This window comes from Meleagris gallopavo, chromosome 1 (assembly GCF_000146605.3).
Source record: "Meleagris gallopavo isolate NT-WF06-2002-E0010 breed Aviagen turkey brand Nicholas breeding stock chromosome 1, Turkey_5.1, whole genome shotgun sequence".
In the NCBI taxonomy this organism is placed as follows: Eukaryota; Metazoa; Chordata; class Aves; order Galliformes; family Phasianidae; genus Meleagris; species Meleagris gallopavo.
The window spans coordinates 45,478,334-45,497,845 of NC_015011.2; the positions used below are offsets into that span (position 1 = coordinate 45,478,334).

The 19,512-nt window shown below is 37.3% G+C and overlaps 1 protein-coding gene across 4 annotated transcripts in view; it reads right to left on the reverse strand.

The window, feature by feature from the left end:
* The window catches only part of UHRF1BP1L (UHRF1 binding protein 1 like), a 53,012-nt gene that overhangs the window by 5,287 nt on the left and 28,213 nt on the right, over nt 1–19,512 (reverse strand). For 2 of the 4 annotated variants that reach the window (XM_010709419.2, XM_010709424.2), the window contains exons 10-18: nt 16,293–16,475; nt 16,098–16,195; nt 14,160–14,301; nt 13,246–13,439; nt 9,702–11,206; nt 9,100–9,275; nt 7,579–7,715; nt 5,956–6,106; nt 1,134–1,390 (exon numbers count right to left, since the gene is read on the reverse strand). In XM_010709419.2, the coding sequence (XP_010707721.1) occupies nt 1,134–1,390; nt 5,956–6,106; nt 7,579–7,715; nt 9,100–9,275; nt 9,702–11,206; nt 13,246–13,439; nt 14,160–14,301; nt 16,098–16,195; nt 16,293–16,475 (2,843 nt within the window). Of the gene's footprint in view, nt 1–1,133; nt 1,391–5,955; nt 6,107–7,578; nt 7,716–9,099; nt 9,276–9,701; nt 11,207–12,604; nt 12,728–13,245; nt 13,440–14,159; nt 14,302–16,097; nt 16,196–16,292; nt 16,476–19,512 lie in introns of those variants that run through there. The other 2 variants (XR_002113329.1, XM_010709429.3) reach the window with 2 other exon arrangements.

Genomic DNA, 19,512 nt, shown 5'->3' on the forward strand with positions numbered 1-19,512 from the left:
TACCAATAAGCCAGCACAACCCTGATTTTCATATTTAGGTGACTGTATGTTAAAAGCTTTTTTTTCCACTTCAGAATTCACATTTGTGATGCACTGGAATCTGGGGAACAGACCCATTCTTAACAAATGTCCTTGCACTACTTCTGTTGTAGAAATAGTCCTGAAGGGGTGCGTATGGATCCTCAGGGGATGAAGAAGCTGCACAAAGGAGAGAGGGAATACTGATATTCAAGTCTGAGCAGAACACTGTGGAGGCAACAGCTGACATTCTGGTCAAGAACGATCTTAAGAGAATCAAGGCCTGAGCCTCAGATGCAGAATTTGACCTACTATTTCAGTTCTCACTGCGTTCATCATTTACGTGTGCAACTATAAATTTCCAAAGAAATGAAACAATGATTTTTTATTATTGTTGTTTTTTAGCTGTCCTCATTTTTGCATCCAATGGTTCTGCAGCACAGAACTCACCACTTCATTTAGGTGTCTGAAAGAATGTCTTCGAGGAGACTTGAGTAGCACTGTCCTCTTAGCCTTACTATTTTAAGCTAAAGTGGTGAGAAGAGCTGCATTTAGTAACTGCTTCTAGGTAGGGCAGAACCTGAAAATCTGAGTTTGGAGAAACAGCACTCAAGAGGTTTGAACTGGAATTCTTGTTATTTTTTCCTTATTTTGAACTGAACTTTCATTACGAAAACTGTCCTTTAAAGAAGAAGAAAAAGTTAATCTTAAAAAACTGTTTTGTAATTAAAATACTATTACTTAGCTAATCAAAAAAGCCCAGTTTAAAAACAAAAAAATGAAAATCAAATCCACAGTACCTTTAGAAATACTGAATACATTACCTGTATACTCCAAAACTTTGTCACTCTACAAAAGTGGCTAGGAGAGAATGTTTAAAAAAATACCAAATACTGATTTATGTAAATAGTTTGGTCACGCAGAGAATTCCTCTCTGGACACATCAGAGTTAACCAAATCTATGGATTTTGAAATTGTTTTAGTATTATCTAAAGACATTACAAATCATGATAGCAGTTTCTTTGAAGTTAACTATATCCAGATTACCAAGTTATTATCAAGGAAATGAAAACACAATTTCCTAAAAGCAGTTAAATAACTCTTTGTTAACATACTTTTAAATTAATCATTGCATTAGAAACTTTTATCTTCATAGGCATCACTTCTGCAACAGCTTCATCTTCTAGAAAATGCTGAATGTTTGTGAGGGAAGACGTTAGAAATTCAGCACTGAAGTTCTCAACGTGACATTGAAGAAAACCATTTTTAACAGCCAGCAGAGAATGTATGATGGCACTAGGCCCACTTTCCCATCTCAGACTAATCTCAGGTGATGGTTTAACTGGTCCAGCCACAGCTTTACAATCAGAACCTGTTGCAAAAGGAAAATAAATTTCCATTAAAATTTTGCAATTATGATTCAATTATTTCCATCTCCATTGTCCACATAGTTTTCCAAAAGTATTTGGGAAGTATTATTCAGGATAATGCAGCATTGCACGTACATACTAAATTCAGACTGATTTTGTAATTATAGCACCTAAAAGTACAAAATTTTCAGTATATAACAAGTACTTGTACTTCATTGTGACAAACGAGACAATATAGAAGTACTATTGTACACAAAAGATATGTATTTTCTCAATGCCTTGACAATCAAAGAGCAATTATTTTCATACTTTTCCACCAACTCCTTCAATTTTAATTCAGAAAAACCTGCAAGTCAGTTCACACTCTCAGGAAAGCAGGTATTCTCTTAGAAAGGTAGAATTTCCTGACACAGCAAATTACTTTGTAACACACAGGAACATAAACAGCAATTAAGATAGAGAATGTGACTATATGTTGTTCTATCATTTGTAGCAGTAGATTTGAACTTTAAAAGAACTGGCATTCTCTTGTTAGATTCAGACGTTTTAACCAGTAAGGACAATTGCAACATTCAACTGAACAGTTCTAGAAATTAAATAAAAGATTTATGGCAATGAGATATTGAGAAAATAAGTCCAATATCCATTTGTACTTCAGAAAAAGAGGGTTCACCACCAGAAATAAATACCCCAACAGATTTTTTTGAAGTCATATCTATCACTGCGATGGCTGACTTAGCAAAACAATCTATATAACAAAAAAGTATGTTCACAGCAATTATTATGAAGCAAGCACTGAAATTAGGAAGATAATTGAAAACAAAATAACTCAAGTAAAACCATCTGAATGATATCTGTTTATATTAGTAGGGTATCCACCTGTTAAACAGATTTGAAGACAGAATTAAAATGAGATTTTTTTTTTCATAGAGATGCTTTTTTGTTTAAACTCTGGTTACATCAGCCATATCCAATACATAGGGGCTTAGAATTTAGAAAAAAGAAGTGTATAAGATTAAAACTAAAGATGGAGTAAAACTTCCTTTCTATTTGTGTTTCTTTACATAAAATCACAGAATCATGGAATCACAAGGTTGGAAAGGACCTACAAGATCATACAGTCCAACTGTCCTCTCATTACCATTGCTGCCACAAGCTACTAAACCATATCTAGTAGCTCCTCATCCAGATGCCTCTTGAACACTGCCAGGGACGGCAACTCCACCACCTCCCTGGGCAGCCATTCCAGTGAGAGAAAAAGTTTTTCCTTACGTCCAATCTAAACCTCTTATGGTATAACTTGTGGCCATTTCCTCAGGTCCTGTTCGTTGCCTGGAGAAAAAGCCAAACTGCTCCTCATCACCACCTCCCTTCAGGAAGTTGTAGAGTGCAATGAAGCCTCCCCTGAGCCTCCTCTTCTCCAGACTAAACAATCCCAGCTCCCTCAGCAACTCCTCATAAGACTTGTGCTCCAGACCTCTCACCTCTCCCTTTTCTGGACACATTCCAGAGCCTCAGTGTCTTTCTTGTAGTGAAGGTGCCCAAAACTGAACACAGTAGTCAAGGTACAGCCTCACCAGAGCTGAGTACAGGGGAATGATTACCTCCCTGCTCCTGCTGGCCACTATTTTTCATGCAGCCAGGATGCCGTTAGCCCTCCTGGCCACCTGGGCACACTGTCAGCTCATGTTCAGCCGAGTATCAACCAACACCCCAGCTCCCTTTCCTCTTCACAGTCATCCAGCCACTCGTCCCCAAGCCTATAGCACTACGTGGGGTTATTGTGGCCAAAGTGCAGGACCCGACACTTGGCCTTGTTAAACCTCATCCAATTCACCTCAGCCCAGCGATCTAGCTTATCCAGATCCCTCTGAAGGGCCTTCCTACCTACCCTCAGGCAGATTGACACTACCTCCCAACTTGGTGTCATCTGCAAACTTACTGAGGGTAAACAGGTACACTCAATCCCCTCATTTAGGTCAATAGTAAAGATATTAAACAAGATGGGCCCCAGTACCGACCCCTGGGGGACACCACTTGTAACAGGTCGCCAGCTGGATTTAACTCCATTAACCTGTTGGGCACGGCCCTCTAGCCAGTTCCTTACTCAAAGAAGGGTATGCCTGTCCAGGCCATGGGCACCACTTTCCCCAGGAGAAAACTGTGGAAGAACGCGTCAAAGGCTCTGCTGAAGACTAGGTAGATTAGACTCAGCAGCCTTTCCCTCATCTACCAGGCTGGTCACTCAGTCATAGGAGGAGATGAGGTTGGTCAAGCACAACCTGCCTTTCATGAACCTGTGCTGGCTGGGCCTGATCCCCTGGACGCCACACACGATCTGTGTGATATCACCAAAGATGATTTGCTCCATAACTTTCCCTGGTACTGAGGTCAGGCTGACAGGTCTGTAGTTCCCTAGATCCTCCTTATGGCCCTTCTTGTAGATGGGAGTCACGCTGGCAAGCCTGTTTTATCCTGTTCTTTATGCTCTTCTCACATTACTGATATGCAGTTTGTTGAAATCTTCCCTCTTCATTTCTGGTTGTGTAAGTATGAGCAACTATAAAAGTAAAGCTGAAGAGATGGCTTAGGGGACATCTACAAGCAGTCTTCCAATACCTAGGATGAGGTTACAAGAAAGACCAAGCCAGGATCTTCACAGTTCTTAATTGAGAGACAAAAGCTCAAGTTGAAAATGAAGGTAAGGAATGAGGGCAATTATCCTGTGATCTTATGGTTTCCTGTGGTGACTGCTTTGCTAACACTAAGTCATAAAGCATATCATATTTGTTACCCTTTACCCCTCTGTTTCAGAAATAACCTACTCTGAATTATCTGGCAAGCATTACAAAAACAATCAAAGAAACTAGTACGCTGATGAGTTGCAAGTTAGCTACATTTCTTGGTCACAGATTCCTACACAATTTAAAGCATTGCACACTCCACTGTTAGCAATACATGTAATGTCTAACTTAGGGAGGGAAAAAAAAAAAAGGAAAAAAAATATGTATTCAGTAATGCTTATCCTGCACATCTCCAAATGAAAAAAAAGATACTTCACAGAATTAGTGTTGCTTCTGAAATTATGCACCCAGTTCACAAGGCACTTGGTTAAAATTCCAAGATGTCTCTGCTGATCACATTACATTCATGAGACATAAGCTTTTTGATACATCACGTCTCTACAGACACACTTAGGCTGCCTGTCAAAGAAAAGATGTTTGCACTACGTGAACATATTTTGAAAAGGCATAGTTGGCACATTGTTAATTGCTCCTGCAGTGCTATAGTAACCACTCACAGTGTCAGCGTGTAAAGATTTTTGATACTCTAAACCAGAAGCAGCACAGGCCAAAACTGTAGAAAACCGGACAATTATTTCATAAGTCACACTGTCACTCTGCTTGGTCAAATTCCAGGCTTGAGTGGTGGGCCCAGGAGAACCTCATGAGATTCAACAAAGCCAAGTGTACAGTCTCTGCTGCAGAGTGTTCCTCTTCCTCTCAGGAATATTTAAGGACTTTAATACCTAAATCCCATCTGTCTGGATTAGAGCTAAAAAAAGTTGTAGCACGTGTGGTTGCTTTTGTTGTTATTGTTGTTTTTTCTATTTAGTCCCTCTTGCTTTCATAACGACATGACAGATAACCAAAGCTGTCTGCTGATGCATGAACTGACAGTCAGACATAAATACTCCCCTGTTGGACCACCCTCTCGTCTTCAGATGCAAGAACTCAATTGCAACATCATGCAACAGCTGCTCAGGTTACCAGTACATTTTTTGTTTTGTTTTGTGTTAGCTAGGACATCACAGGCTGCATCACCAAGCTTCCTGAAGAAAATCCATACTGCTGAAAGGCTGGAAATAAATGGCAGTCAAGCACTGCTGTAACTTTTTCTCACGAAAAGAGTTGAACCAGAAGCAGAAGGCAGGTGCACTGGGGATCCACCCCCAAAACCCTATGTTGCAACAGAGCTGGCATCCAGCAATCTGTATAGAAGGCTGGCAAAGGGGAGGAAAACAAATTGTGACAAAGTGGCATGCCAATACAGCAAGCCAAGAAAAAAACCTCACAGTATGTGAACTAGGTTTTCTGGCAGAGAACATACATGGATCCATACCTAAGAACAGCTCTGACTTAATACACTGGTTGATCTAGTTGTGCCAATACATGGCATGAAACTACATTTGCATCAAGATTTAAAAAAAAAAAAAAAAATAGAAAGGAAAAAAAGGCCATCACAGTGGCCATCTTTCCTGGTAAAGAGTCAGTTTTCATTTTTCTTAAATCATAATTTATAAATTAGCTTAATCTGTGGGCTTTAACACACAGAAAGCATTTTGGAGAAAAGAATAAACTCTATTCAGAAACAGTCTTTTAAGACAAGGTACAGTTAAGCAAAGCATCATTAGAGCAGTAACAGAACTCTATCTTGATGAAACAATAACAAAATGTAATGCAACTTAGATGAGCTTTAAAAAAAAGCAAATTAATCAGGAGAATTCAATACAATAAATGTGGATTTTTGTTTTTCTTTTAATTAAGATCTCACTGTTAGTTCTTACCTACAGTTCTGTTGCAAAGATAGTGTCGAACACTGATGTTTCCAAGTTGATTCGGTATCACTTGGTTGACCTGAAGGCATATTTCTGTGTCTTCCCCTCTGATGTCAATTTCACCATTAACACCAAATATTTGGAAAACCACAACAGACATCTGTCAACAAAAAATAAGATAAAAACCAAGATTTTAAATTTAACTTATATTGTTTATTGTCTATGAAGTTGCCTAAAACTTTCTCCCCTCTCTCAAAAAGAATAGAATCTTTCTATCCATATCAGAAGAGTAACAGAATTTTTTCTCATTTCTTCTTCTCTTTTTGCACCCATTGGATTGACAACAGGTTGGTTCAATTGTCTGCTCAGACTACAGTCTTGTATTCATAACCCACCATAACAATTCAGAACTGGCCATAAAAGTCCTGAGACAGACTTTCCCCACTCTTGATACATGGCCTGTGTCATACTCAATATTTTCTAAGGATGCACTGAAATTCCTGCATATCATAAGGACAACCAAGCATTTTCAGTGCTGAATCAGACCAAGATAAAGAATCAACACAGAATACAAAACTTCAGCAATCTGCTCAGTAGCCAATCCTTTTTCCTCTATTTGCCATGTCTTTTGAAAAAAGTAGAAGCCAGTATCAATAGTCGGCTTTGGTATTAGGATCCATCCATTGATGCATCATCATTACTACAAATTTGGGCTCAATTTTGTTTTTTCCTGGTATATTCTGCATGTAGAACAAACATGCCAGCATATATTTGTGTAACGAGCTGCATGAACTTAGTACTCTCCATATTACTCATACACAGAAGTAAACGAGAGCTTATTTGGAAGGAACCAATCACTTAAATGAGCTATGTTTTTTTCATTTGTTTTTATTTTTAAGTGAAAATGAAATTCACTCCATTTCATTTGACCCATGCATCCCTGGGTTTCTGGTTCACGATCTTAACTGATACAAGAATATAACTGAAGATGTACTGATTAGCGTAAAGACCAGGAAGGAGGAAGTAAACAAGCAAACAAAAGAAAGATGATGCTTGCACGATGTCTGAGGAAGAGGATATTTCCCTATATCCCCTGTTCTTACTGTCCTCACTAAACAGTGGCCATTGTCTTGACATAATTCTGGACAAAAAGCATCTCTCATCTGAGCCAGGAGGACCACTGGCAAGCTCCTGTTTGCAAATACTACAGAATGTCACATGGTGCTGAGGAAACATCTCCACCTAAGAGACTTTTAAATTATAATGGTTAATCTAAACTCAGTGTGAAAAAAACATTAAAAATACCATATTCAATACTTAAGAGCATAAAAGAACACAATGATGTTACAAAATATTGCTGTGTACTAACACAGAAAGATTTTAAATTGGAAATAGCTACTGCCATTTATTAATGGTAGCTACAGAGGAGATAACAAGGATAGAGAATGCTCAGCAGAACTTGGACTATAATCTTCATTTGTACATAACTGCACCAGTTCTACAGGCCTACATAATGTACTAACAAAACCTCCCCAAACTACTTGAAAATCCCTTCAGAAAGTATTCATTTTTGCTCTGTTTTCATCTTTAATTTACTGAACCATGTACTCTAATGGAATTCAATAGTATTACCATTTCTTCACTAGTCTCATGGGCATTCTCTGAAGCAGCACTCATGGCATCTGGAGATGACCCATCACAATTTTCAATCACTGTGCCTCCTTCATGGGCATTTTCTGATGGGCTTTGATAGTTTGTGGCTGTAATACCTTCCACACACACACCAGAAAAAATGCAAAGTTAACACAGCATAGCCTGAATCACTGTTGCATTAAGAATAAAGTCAGCATCTGATAACGTATGCATGCACAAACTCATTTTTAAAAAATGAGCTGAATAGCTTATTAAACAAATACCTACGACTGAACTGCCAAATCTATTCCTCATACAACGAGGAATGCAATTAAGGCAGGGTGGTAACAAAAATGAAATGGCACTCTATATGAATTGCCTGAAAACTTGTGAAGGGCCTTTCTTAGTTTTCTAAATCAAATATCAATCTAATTCAGCAGAAAAAAGGTTAAGGATTCCAAGGTGTGTATCTAGAATACCATACAGCACCTTTAAAGCAAATGCAGTTTTATGTTTAAAGAAATGAGATACATATTTTTTTCATTAGAGTGATCATTGAGGTTACTGTTTCCTTGACAACTAGGAAGCACGCAGACTTATCTTGCAGTTAAATAGTGTTTAAGTTAAAAAGACATATAAAAGGTTATTAAAAATGGAAGATTTATTTTATAGCACACTCCTACATATGCAGGAATACTACAATCCAAAACATATAACAGGTTTGCACGTGAAGAATTATTGTTCTTTCTTTTTGGCCTAGAACAATAAATCTATAGACAAAATTACTGTCATTCTAATTCAAAAGTAGAACTCATTAGAAAACAGGTAATGTCTACTTATTATATTTCCTGACATTAGAAAATTACTTCATCCGATACATCATTAGTTGCACAAGACCACAATGTTGCTGACTATATAGAGACAATTATATTGATAAATTCATTTTTTTCCACACAGATCAGAACCAAAGACTCATGCAAGATAAGCAAAAACTAAACAAGTATTTGCTGTTACACAGTCAGTAGGTATGAACTGCTTTATAAGGAATGAGCTGCAAGTAGACTACCAAGTTATTTGCCAGGTGGCATGACAAGTAGTAGTGAGAACCTTTTTTTTTTTTCCTCCACCCCTCATCTACTATTAAAATTGAAGCTCCTTTACCACTTCAAGTTTCAGGGCACAAGTTTGTAAAAACTTACAGCTGAAGCAAGTGCTTAAAGCAAAGCAGGAAACAGTTTGCTTAATTCAGTGTTCCAATACAGAGCTGCAATGCATTAGCTCTCCTCAAGAGATGAAAACTACGTTGTGCTTAATTTAAGTTGCACTATCTAAGTAGCACATGCAATTGCTTTCCCTTGAGATGACGTGTTGTGGAAATGCTTGGTATTACTCACCAGTGGAGCTACCAGAAACAGTGCTGTAACATATCCAGAATTTGCTGCACCACAATCCATCTGAATATCATTTTAGTAATGAACATTTTCATGCATTGTTTAAAAACATTTTGTTAAGCGTATTTACCTTTTTCTAGAAAGCTTTGGCTATCACTTCCATCACTCTCCGCTAAATGCTCCTCTAGCATCATACTATCAATAGAGATGGTATCCAGAGAGACCTGTGATGGACTTCTTTTCATATTCTTGTAGGAAACAGAGAATGCGGGAAGGCTGGATGGGTAGCGATCCCTAGGCTTTGCACTTTGAAACATTAAGACATAAGAAATTATTTTTTCACCTTAAGGGAATTTCTTAGAAGTTACTTTAGAGAAGTCATCTAAGCCAGGCAAGAAAAAAAAACCAAAACCACATTATTTTACAATCCTTTAGCATGGAACAATCAAGCAAAGAAACAACATGCATTCCTGTATGCATGCCAATATTTTTCTCAACACATACTTTATAACATTTAAATTAAATAAGTTGTTTAAGCCAATTAATTTTATTTTCACTTTCATTGTATCTTTTACTGAATGCTACCACATATCTTCAGAATTTATATACTTTTAAAATTTTCATCTATTAGATGGTAGATAGGCCCACCTTCATTGATCATTATCAAAAAGACACGGACAAGACAGAGACGTATTTCTGAAATAGCAGTAATTAGTATTAGATCTTCCATACCTTGATGAAGACTGGGATGCAAGCATTCTAACTGAAGCCACCTTCTCTTTGTTGATTTCAAGCTCTTCAGATTCTAAGGCAGTTTCTGTTTCCAAGTCAGTGACTTGGTTAAGACAGGCTTCAGTTGTACCTTCCAGTTCATTTAACTTATTTAAGAACATATTTTTGTCATCCTCTTTATCAGTGAAAAATTCTGTAGAATCTTCTCTCTTACTTAAAATGGACAGTGAATCCCTATGATGCAAGCCACTTCTGTCACTTAGAGGTCCATAGACCTCCTCTGAATCACTTCTACTGAAAAGTCCACTGCTTCCTCCTTCACTGGTATCTCCCAAACCTTTATCTGATGCATCATCTGAAAATGACGTTCCTTTCTGAAAATCCATAGTACTGTCTGATTTAAACAAAAGAGGATCCATTAAAACGCCTTTAACTTCGGCATTCGTAGGTTTACAGTCAGATACATAATCAATATTATTAATACCACCTTGTTCCATCTTATTATTGACTAACTTGTTTTCTGAAGTAAGAGCTTCCCCATTCCCCAAAGGAGAGAGCTCTGATGCCATGGGACTTCCTTCTTCCACAACTGGAGACTTACACGGGTTTCCCTGAGTCACTGGGTGGAGCAGTAAGGCTAATTCTGCACTTTTCAATAGGAACCCAATGCAGATATCTGTTTGCTTTGCAGGTTTTCCTGTCACTGCTTCTACATCATTCCTTAAGTTTTCCAGAAGCAATACAAGAGATTCATGGAGAAACAGCAAGAAAAGATACTGGTAATGATTGATCTGCATGCTTACATGTTTTTGAACGTGGACAAGAACATGCACATCTGCATCAGAGGAAGAGCTTTCAGAAAGCACTCCTGAAGTGTCTGAAAAATGAGACATTTGAATGCCATTGGCCAAAGGCTCTGTCTCACTGCTGTAATATTCTTTTAGAAGTTTTTTGCGTTGAAGTCTATTAGCAAGCTCACTAGATTCACTTTTTGGAATGTTAAAAGCTGGCTGATTGTGTGATAAAAACTCTTTTTGTGACTTCGCAAATCGTAGTGGCTGGCAAATCCAAAGTGAAAGAGGGAATGAGTCCACAAAGCTTACTGGTCGCCCCTTCCCACTTTTCGTTCCTTCATAATCTATCCAAAACTGAGAAAAATGTAAGGCCCAAACATCAGTAGCTGCAGATGTCTTTAACGCATATTTATTCAATTTGGGGATGATATAACCTTTATAAACATCATGCATTTTAGTATCTTGTTCATGAGCATGTCTCTGGAAGATTGGATGTAGGAGATTAAAATTCTTCTGGGACTTAGGAAATGTTGTGAAAGTTCTGCTAAAAAATTCGCAGTCTTTGAAGTTCTGAAACAAAGCTTCCAGATCAGAGTGCCTGCAGTTTGGTGAGTATCTTGTATTTGTAGCAATCATCTCTGAACTTTGAATGGAAAGTGCACGAGGTTGATCTTTGTGAATTTCAAGTTTATTTTCAGCTGGAATTATGAACTGCAAGAGAGAAATATATTTCATCTAGTTATAAAGATGTAAATTAACTATACAATTAAAAATTTAATAATAGCAGCCACCACAAGAGCTAAAATACAGGAATGTAATTAGAATTTTGAGTACACTAATAGTACACTAGTGTGTAAACAAGTACACTAATAAAGGAACAAGGTGTCACGGTTTTCCTGTGGGGGGAAAAGTGAGGCGGGCCTAGTCCCTCATTGCAGACAAAAGGCCCTCAATCCACAACAACGTAAGCATCAGGCTTGGAAATTATATGTTTCTTCTAATTTTTAAAAGAGATCATGCAGTATCAAAAATTCAATACTTTTACAAAAACACATGGGACTCACACTTTTCTTCTCCAAAAGACTTAAATTTAGGACAGCTGTGTTAGGCTAAATTTTCTAATTTCTTAGTTGAATTGAGAAATGGCTTGGTAGAAAGTTTCTCCAAGTGTTCAAAGTATTTAAAACTTTGAACTCCAAATTTTAATCCTGTTGTTTTAAATCTACTTTGTCAGATAGGGTTTTTCCCTGCACTGAGTACTACACTATTTTATTTGCACTGTAAACTAAAAAAATATATATATATGCTAACACAAGTAATACTCTTAACATTGCAGAATACAGAAGAGTGTAACAATTATCTGAAAAAAATAGTGCACTCCAACTTCTAAAAATACTCAAAATATGAGAGTATTCTAGACTTACTTTCAACCTGAACACCTTTAGTTTGAGTTTTAACAGAAATGAGTATTAATGCCTGTTCCTGTATCTAATATAACATTCTGTCCACACCCATTTTGCTAGTATCAGTGATAATACCTTGTGTTATAACACATCCTCATATTCTGTCTAGAAAGATCAGAGTAAAAAATTCATCCTTACACTTAAAAAATGGAAGTGACTAAGCTTTCCCATCTAAATAAAAAGACTCAGAACAAAATAACCAAATATGTAGCTATGTAGTAATTAAGTATAATATGCAAATATCCTAACTCATTAGAAAGAAAAAAAAATAATGCAATTAAGATATAATTAAATAAATAATATGAATCAGAGTTTGAGGAATTGATGGGTACTTTAGTTCTACCTTCTCTTAGTTTAGTGGGCTATTCACATACAGTCATTAAATATTTTGTCAGCCTGTACTTGTAGCTGACTGGTCGTTAGCCCTCAATCATCTTTTCATTCAGCATCACTTCATCAGACCCTTTTAGAGATACATTAAGCATGAAATGAGAGCCTAAAGAAGGCAACAGTCTTTCCATAAGCTGCTAAATTTTTAGAACCTTTGAAAACTCTCCTGTGGACATTATTGAAAAGATGGTTTTTTTCACCTCTGAATCTTGGAAGGAAGAAAAAAAAAACAAAAACAACCGATGGCTTGACAAACCTTCAGTTTCAAAGAAGACAAGGAAAACAAAAAGCTGATGTATAGCTGTAATATCTACTGCCATTCTTCTGGAACAAACATGCAGAGAACAGACTTCTGTACCTGAACTACAGCACAGGGCCACTGTGAAACAGAAAATGGTAAAAGTGGGTTTTGGAGAAGGACACGTGCCTTCAAATGGAGTAGTTTCTTTATCCCAGAAATTCTCTAACATAACCAGAGGGCTCTGATATGCTACAACCAGACGGGCAAAGAAGGTTACTTGCAAACATGAGGTTTTTGCTAGTTTAATATAGTTATCTTAATGTAAGATTTGAAGTTTTTTCTTTTGCAATGTAATCTTTACTGAACATAGTGAAATAAACGTAGTGAAATATTTTTTGTTAATAGGCTTGGTTTAGACCTTCTACTAAAAACTAAAAAAAAAAAAGAAAAAAAGAAAGAAAACACCATAGGACATAGATTAATTAGTACCAAGAAAGAAGTTTGCCTTCAAATCATATTTGCATACTTTCCCTAGAGCATTGCAGTTTACTGCATGGGTTGTTCATTTATTCCTTAAGCTGCTTGGCTAATAGCTTTTCAAAGTAAAACTATTTTCTTGCAAAGAACCTCAAAATGCCTCATTAATGGCATTATACCTTTAACATTAGTCCATCAACTCTGACATCAACATGTTCATCTGATTTTGAATTGTCATTTAACTTGTACATGGCCATGAACTGAATAAGACTCTGTTTCAAATCCAACACAAACTGGTTTAGCCAAAGAATACTTCTCTCATCCAGGGTGAACTGTAAAGCATTCAGCTGGCCATACAAATTTGGACAAGGAACTAAAAGAGAAGACAAAACAAAATCATTAGAACACGTAAAACATTTAGGGATTTTGTGGATTTTGTTTGTTTTTTCTTTAAAATAAGCGTAGAGTCCTGTTTTCACTTGTATTTTACATCAGAGTAACAGAAATCTACTCTTTTGGATAGGGGATGCTTAAAAAATAATATACCTGTCCCTCACCTGAAAGCAACAAATTGAATTTTTCACTTTAAATTACTAAAATACAGTGAAATCAGATGAGAGGAGGAGACTGTCCTCATTACCAGAGAAGGGCAGGACCAAGGAGATTTGCTGCCCTCATGTTCCATCCCCAAGAAAACCACTGACATTTCTGTAATATAGAACAGGGACAGCCCGTAACACATAAATGAAGTGAGCTCCTGCAGATCTTTTATTGCATCTTAGATACAACTACAGTAGTTGGAGTTTTTATGTAGCTACACAGTGTAACTACAGAAACGGCGTATGGTAAAGAACAAGTAATGTCTCAGTAAAATCATTATGTGTGTTTTCAGACAATAAACTATGTCTGTAAAAGCCAGTATTTATAGGGATTTGTGAGAGCAGAAATGAAGCAGTGTTGTGCCCTTTTCATTTAAAAAAAAAAAAAACCTAACTATTTTTGATCATCAACCTGGAATTAATATTAAGCTTCATAAAAGTGAAAATTACATACTAGATTTATATATTGATTAAAAAAAATATATGTATCTTACTAGGAAAGTCCTTTCCATCTGGATAGTAATATTCAGTGAACTCAATATGAATAGCTGGCATTTCTGGTGGAAGATAAAGTGACTTCTTATTGCAAGAGACCAAAGTTTTAGGGGAAGAACGACACTGGTCTGCTGTTGAGACCTGTAGAAGATTAACTCTGTTAATACATTACGTTTTATAAATCATTAAGCAGCAGTAGTTGCAAAGCTTTCCCCTAGCAGGGTAACATTCCACCGCTTGCAGATTAGAACCCCAGCTACATAAAGCCAAACAAGAAATATCCAGTTGCCTTGTAGTAGAAGGAGTCTGCACAGAACAGTTGCACAAGAAAACTAAATAGTATTAATGGTATCTGATCTCTTTCACTCTTGTGAAGCAGGTCACTTTCAAAGGCATTCAGTAGAAGTCTAAAGTAAACTGATATGTTTATTGGAAACGCTAAAGTTTCTATATAAGCAATTATGTTAGGACATGGCATATCTGTATACCAGCTCTCCAAAAGGGTCCTATATCTAGATGACATGGGATAAGCTAGATAAGTTTGTTAACAAAAAGTGTTATGATGTCCTTGCACTTCCAAAAGGACAAATTCCAACATATGGGCCAATTGTGGACTGTAGACTGCTAAGCAAGCTGTTCAGCACGTTTCTAGCAGGGGTGTCTAAGTTCAGCTGTGCCCAAAGGTCTACTTTACAGGAGAATCAAAACATCACAGAACAATAATCTATCATTTCTGTTTTCTTCCAATGTAAACTGTAAAATCAATAAAGACATCACATTTTGATATATATTTGACTCAAAATTTCATGAAACATACCATAGTTAAAAATATACATTCCCAAAACAAAGCTCTTTCATCCAACACTTTTCAGGTCTGACTGCTAATCTGGTTAGACAGCTTTCTAATATTGAATGTATGATGATATATTTGTATTATTTTCACTGGAAATAATGAATAGATAACCTTTATAAGTCTGCTTCACTCCATGTAGCTGTTTTGAAATTGCAAATATCTCTGTATTAACACAAATGTAAAGTAATGGAACAAATAAACCTATCCAGAAAAATAGCTTTTTGTAAATTGTATAGAAAAAATGACATTAAAAACATTGAAAAGGTAGCTGTGTAGGAAGGAGAAGACAACAAGCATCTGAAGAGCAGAAGACAAATGAAAACACTGAAAGTACAAAGTAATATTACAGAAACACTTGAAACCCAGATGAAAGCTCCTGGAAGCAACTGGAAAGCTCCAACCTTCTACTCTACCAGAAATGATACAACTAAAAGCCCTGGAAAAAGGAACAAGAGCAAGCAGAAATAACAATGACTAAAGGAACACACTTGGTATTTTTGTTAGGACCTGAAATTTAGACTAAGTCCTCCAATACCACAACCATTTCACAATTACATTCCTTCTCCAGTTGCCTTGTCTGCACAAAAAGCAAGCAACTAAAACTGCTAACTGAAACAAATAATAAAATAATGGTTAAAGAATACTCAAAATCTCACTAGGTGAAAGAGGTGTTGGAGAACAATAAAAGCCTTCACTGAACATTTCATAAAAGCAAAAACAAACGAAAAGAAAACCTAAGCACTTAGAAAAGGAAAGCAATAAGAGAAGCATGAAAAAAAAAAAAACACCCACACATTAAAATTCTAGGTACCTAAGAAAGAACAATGAAGGGTGAAAATGTCAGGATTTCTGGGATGGCAGGAGTTGCATCTAAAACATGATTATGAAAGGTTTCCTAATACAAAGTCAGTAAGGAAACATCCACCAATTTTAACATAGTAGAAGCAAGTCCATAAAGGTCTAATCCAATAATGAGTAGAAAGACTTCTATTATGTTTCAATGGACTTTGGATCTCTCCCTGAAAAACATACACAGCAGTCAAGGTCAAAGTAGCCCCAGTTTTCTAAGCTCAAAGAAGCATACCTGATATATATTGAAATCTGCAAGTCTAACCACAACAGGACTAGACATCAGTTTGCCCTTTGGCTGCTGGGAAGTTCCTTTCAGTGTCTGTTCCTTGCCTGAAAGAAAGTGATGGAATCAATGAAAACAACAGTCATCCCCAGCATAGTTTTAATAGCTAATGGAATTAGAGCATTAGAGATAGAAGCAGAGTACCTGTTTGTGGCTTTTGAGGAGATACAGCAGGTGGTGATGTGGCAGGAGAACCTATGCCTTGATCCTTCACAGCCTGCTTAAGCAATTCAACATTACTTTTGAATTCATTTAGTAACTCTTGGGCCCACCCACTTCTGGTTTTAGTGGCATCACTATAATGCATCCAGTGATTGCAGCTGTCTCCTGAAAAGAAGAGGAAAATACTAATGCATTTCATTTGTAAACAAGCTTCTAACTGGGTAACAAATTTTCACTACTTCACTTTTATACTTTTATTCAAAATATAATCCCTTTGCATGCTGCAATTATAGAACAACAGAAGTTAAAACAGGTGTTATAACAAGTTATACACTGCATAAAAAGCAAGTCACACAGCTTTGTAAATTCACTCCGAAAATGACATAACATTGCTACCTATCTTTTAACACCACTAACTAATGCTAAAAAGCATCACTTGGTATATCTAGTCCAGAGAAATTTGATGAGACATTGATTTCTTATGTCAGAAGATGCAAAAAACCCCACTGATTCAGGAAAAAAAGGTGAGGGCCAGTAACAGGAGAACATTCCCATACTCACTCTTCCTAATATTAATTTTCCCACCAAAACTTTAAGACGAAGTTGTTGCTGGTCCCTTTTCAGAAGTGTACTGTTTGTTTTGTTTCTTTAGCACTTTCATGGCACACAACCAAGAAGATATGCACAATCAGACACAGCCTTAAAAATCAAAAAATTCTTTCATTCCTGACAAGTTTTTATTGATAAAGCACTCAAACAACTGAAAAAAATTGAGATCTCTTCTAACAGACTCTGTAAATACAGTCTACTAATCTGTTCAATAATAAGCGTGCAATACAAATAATTTCTACCAAGTGTCACGCACTGTTCTTCAAATATCAGCATGTAAAAGCTCGCTTCATTTTGAACTAACGCTAGAGATGAGTAAATATAGCTGGTATTAAAACAGGAAAATGACTTGGAGAAAAGTATTTCGAGTCTGAATGTAAAGACTTTCACATGGAAGACACTGCAACAGAGAAATGTATCACAAGAGATGACATTTCACCCCATCCTCCTGCATTCTAGTCTTTTCTGATGGTTATTTCCATCTTTCTAGCTAAGAAAGAAGAAAGAAGGGAAGAAAACAGCACGAGTGCAAGAAGGCAGAGGTACATTAAATTCAAGTCCATGAAGCTGTGTTTTTCCAAAACAGGGAAAAAGTAGGGTTACCTCAAACATTTGCACACAACTACAGGACAGCAGCATTGGAGAGAAAGGCTTCATAGCCTTCCTGAAAGTCAGGACAGGTAGTGTCTCTCTGAAGCACCCGCACACTAACGCGTGCACATGAGGAGCATGTGGGAGCAGGAGGAATTAGAGATCTGCATGCAGTTGCAGGGCTATAATCTCACAGGAACCACAGAAACACAGTGAGATAGCACATACAAGTGAAATGCTGCCAAGTATTGATACTGTTCTCTAGGAAGAGCAGGCTGAGAAGGAAAGCATAGGGAGTTTCCCTTACTGTGAAAGCAGCAGGAATGCATGGAGCTCTGCCTTGGTGTGAATGATCAGGCAACTCAGAGCTTATAGGTCAGGGCAGACCAACGTGGATAACAACATGGTGGATATCTGATAAAGACTATCTAATCGTAGACACTATGAGGCACCCTTCAGACAAGGGGAAGCAGTATCATTTTCACAAACCCTGGTTCTCAAGGCACACTTTAAACACTCCATAATCTGCTGGAATGACAACACATTACAACACAAGCAATCTATGTGGTTTCCAAAGGGCAAAGTGCAGTGATGAGAGCCTTCTAACAGTAGTCAGGAAGTCAAAGACAGGACCTGCTCTGCTAGACCCGATTTTTGTTGGGGGGAACGGAAGAGTCAAACTGGGCAGGCTTATGAAGTCACTCCAGCAACCATGAGATTATGACTTCAGGATCCTGAGGTGAAGGAACAAGGCAAAAGAAGAATAACAATTCAGGACATCAAGAAGGCAGACTGGTGTACTTGAATTAATTTCATGGTATATAATGCTGTCCAGGAGAGCTAGTGGATATTCAAGAATCAACTACAAGCCCAAGAACGGTCCACCTTGAAAAGCAGGAAATCAAACAAAAGTAGCAAGGGGCCTCTTTGGGTGAGCCAGGAGCTAATTTCAAATACAAAAAAGAAGGATATAAGAAATGGAAGCAGCATCAGGTAACCCAGAAAGAATACAGAGGATAAGTATAGGAATGTCAAAGCTGACCTTATGGGTAGACGTGATATGTGGTGAGACACGTGAAGAGCAATAAACAACACTTCTACAAATGTACCAGCAGCAAAAGGAATGCTAGTGAAAACTTGGGCTTGCTGCTTAACTGAGTAGGAGACCTGGAGACAAAGCACATGCAGAAAGCAGAGGTACCCTGTGCTTTCTTTGCTTCATTCTTCAAAGTACTAGCACTTACCTTCCAAACTCCCAGGTCCCTGAGACCAATGTGGAAGTTAGAAGCAAGGAAGTCTTCCCCTCAGCAAAGGAGCATTAATCTAGGAAACATTTAAATAGATCAGACACATACAAGTCCACGGGGTTCTGAAGAGATGCATACGAGAGCTGAGAAAACTGGCTAATGTCATGGGGAAGCTATTTAAATCATTTTTGAAAGGTTACCAACGAATGGTGATCAAGACAGGTTCCAAAGGACTGGAAGAAGGCATTATTCCTATCTTTAAGAAATAGAACAAAGGGAGCCTAGTCAATCCCAATTCTTCAGAAGGTAAAAGAGCAAACAATTCTAAAAACTATTTCAAAACACACTGAGGAAAGGAAGGTGGTTGGGACCAGTCAACATGAATTTATGAAACGGAAGTCATGCCTCACGAACTCTATTGCCTTCTAATATAAGATGAATGGTTTGGTGGATGAGGAACACACAGCTGACACTGCCCACCTTGACTTTAGCAAAGCTTTCAACATTAGTCTCATAACATGCTCAGTGAGAAAATGCTGAAGTATAGACTAGAGAAGTACACAGTGAGGTGGATAGAAAACTGGCTAAACTGATTTCAAAATGTTAAGATCAGTATGAAGTCCAGTTGGAGGGAGTCAATAGAGGTGTACCCTAAGAGTCATTACTGGGGCCAATGTAAGTTCATTAACGACCCGGATGGTAGCACAGATTGCAGCTTTGAAGGTGGTACAAAAACAAAGAGAAAGTTAAAAAAA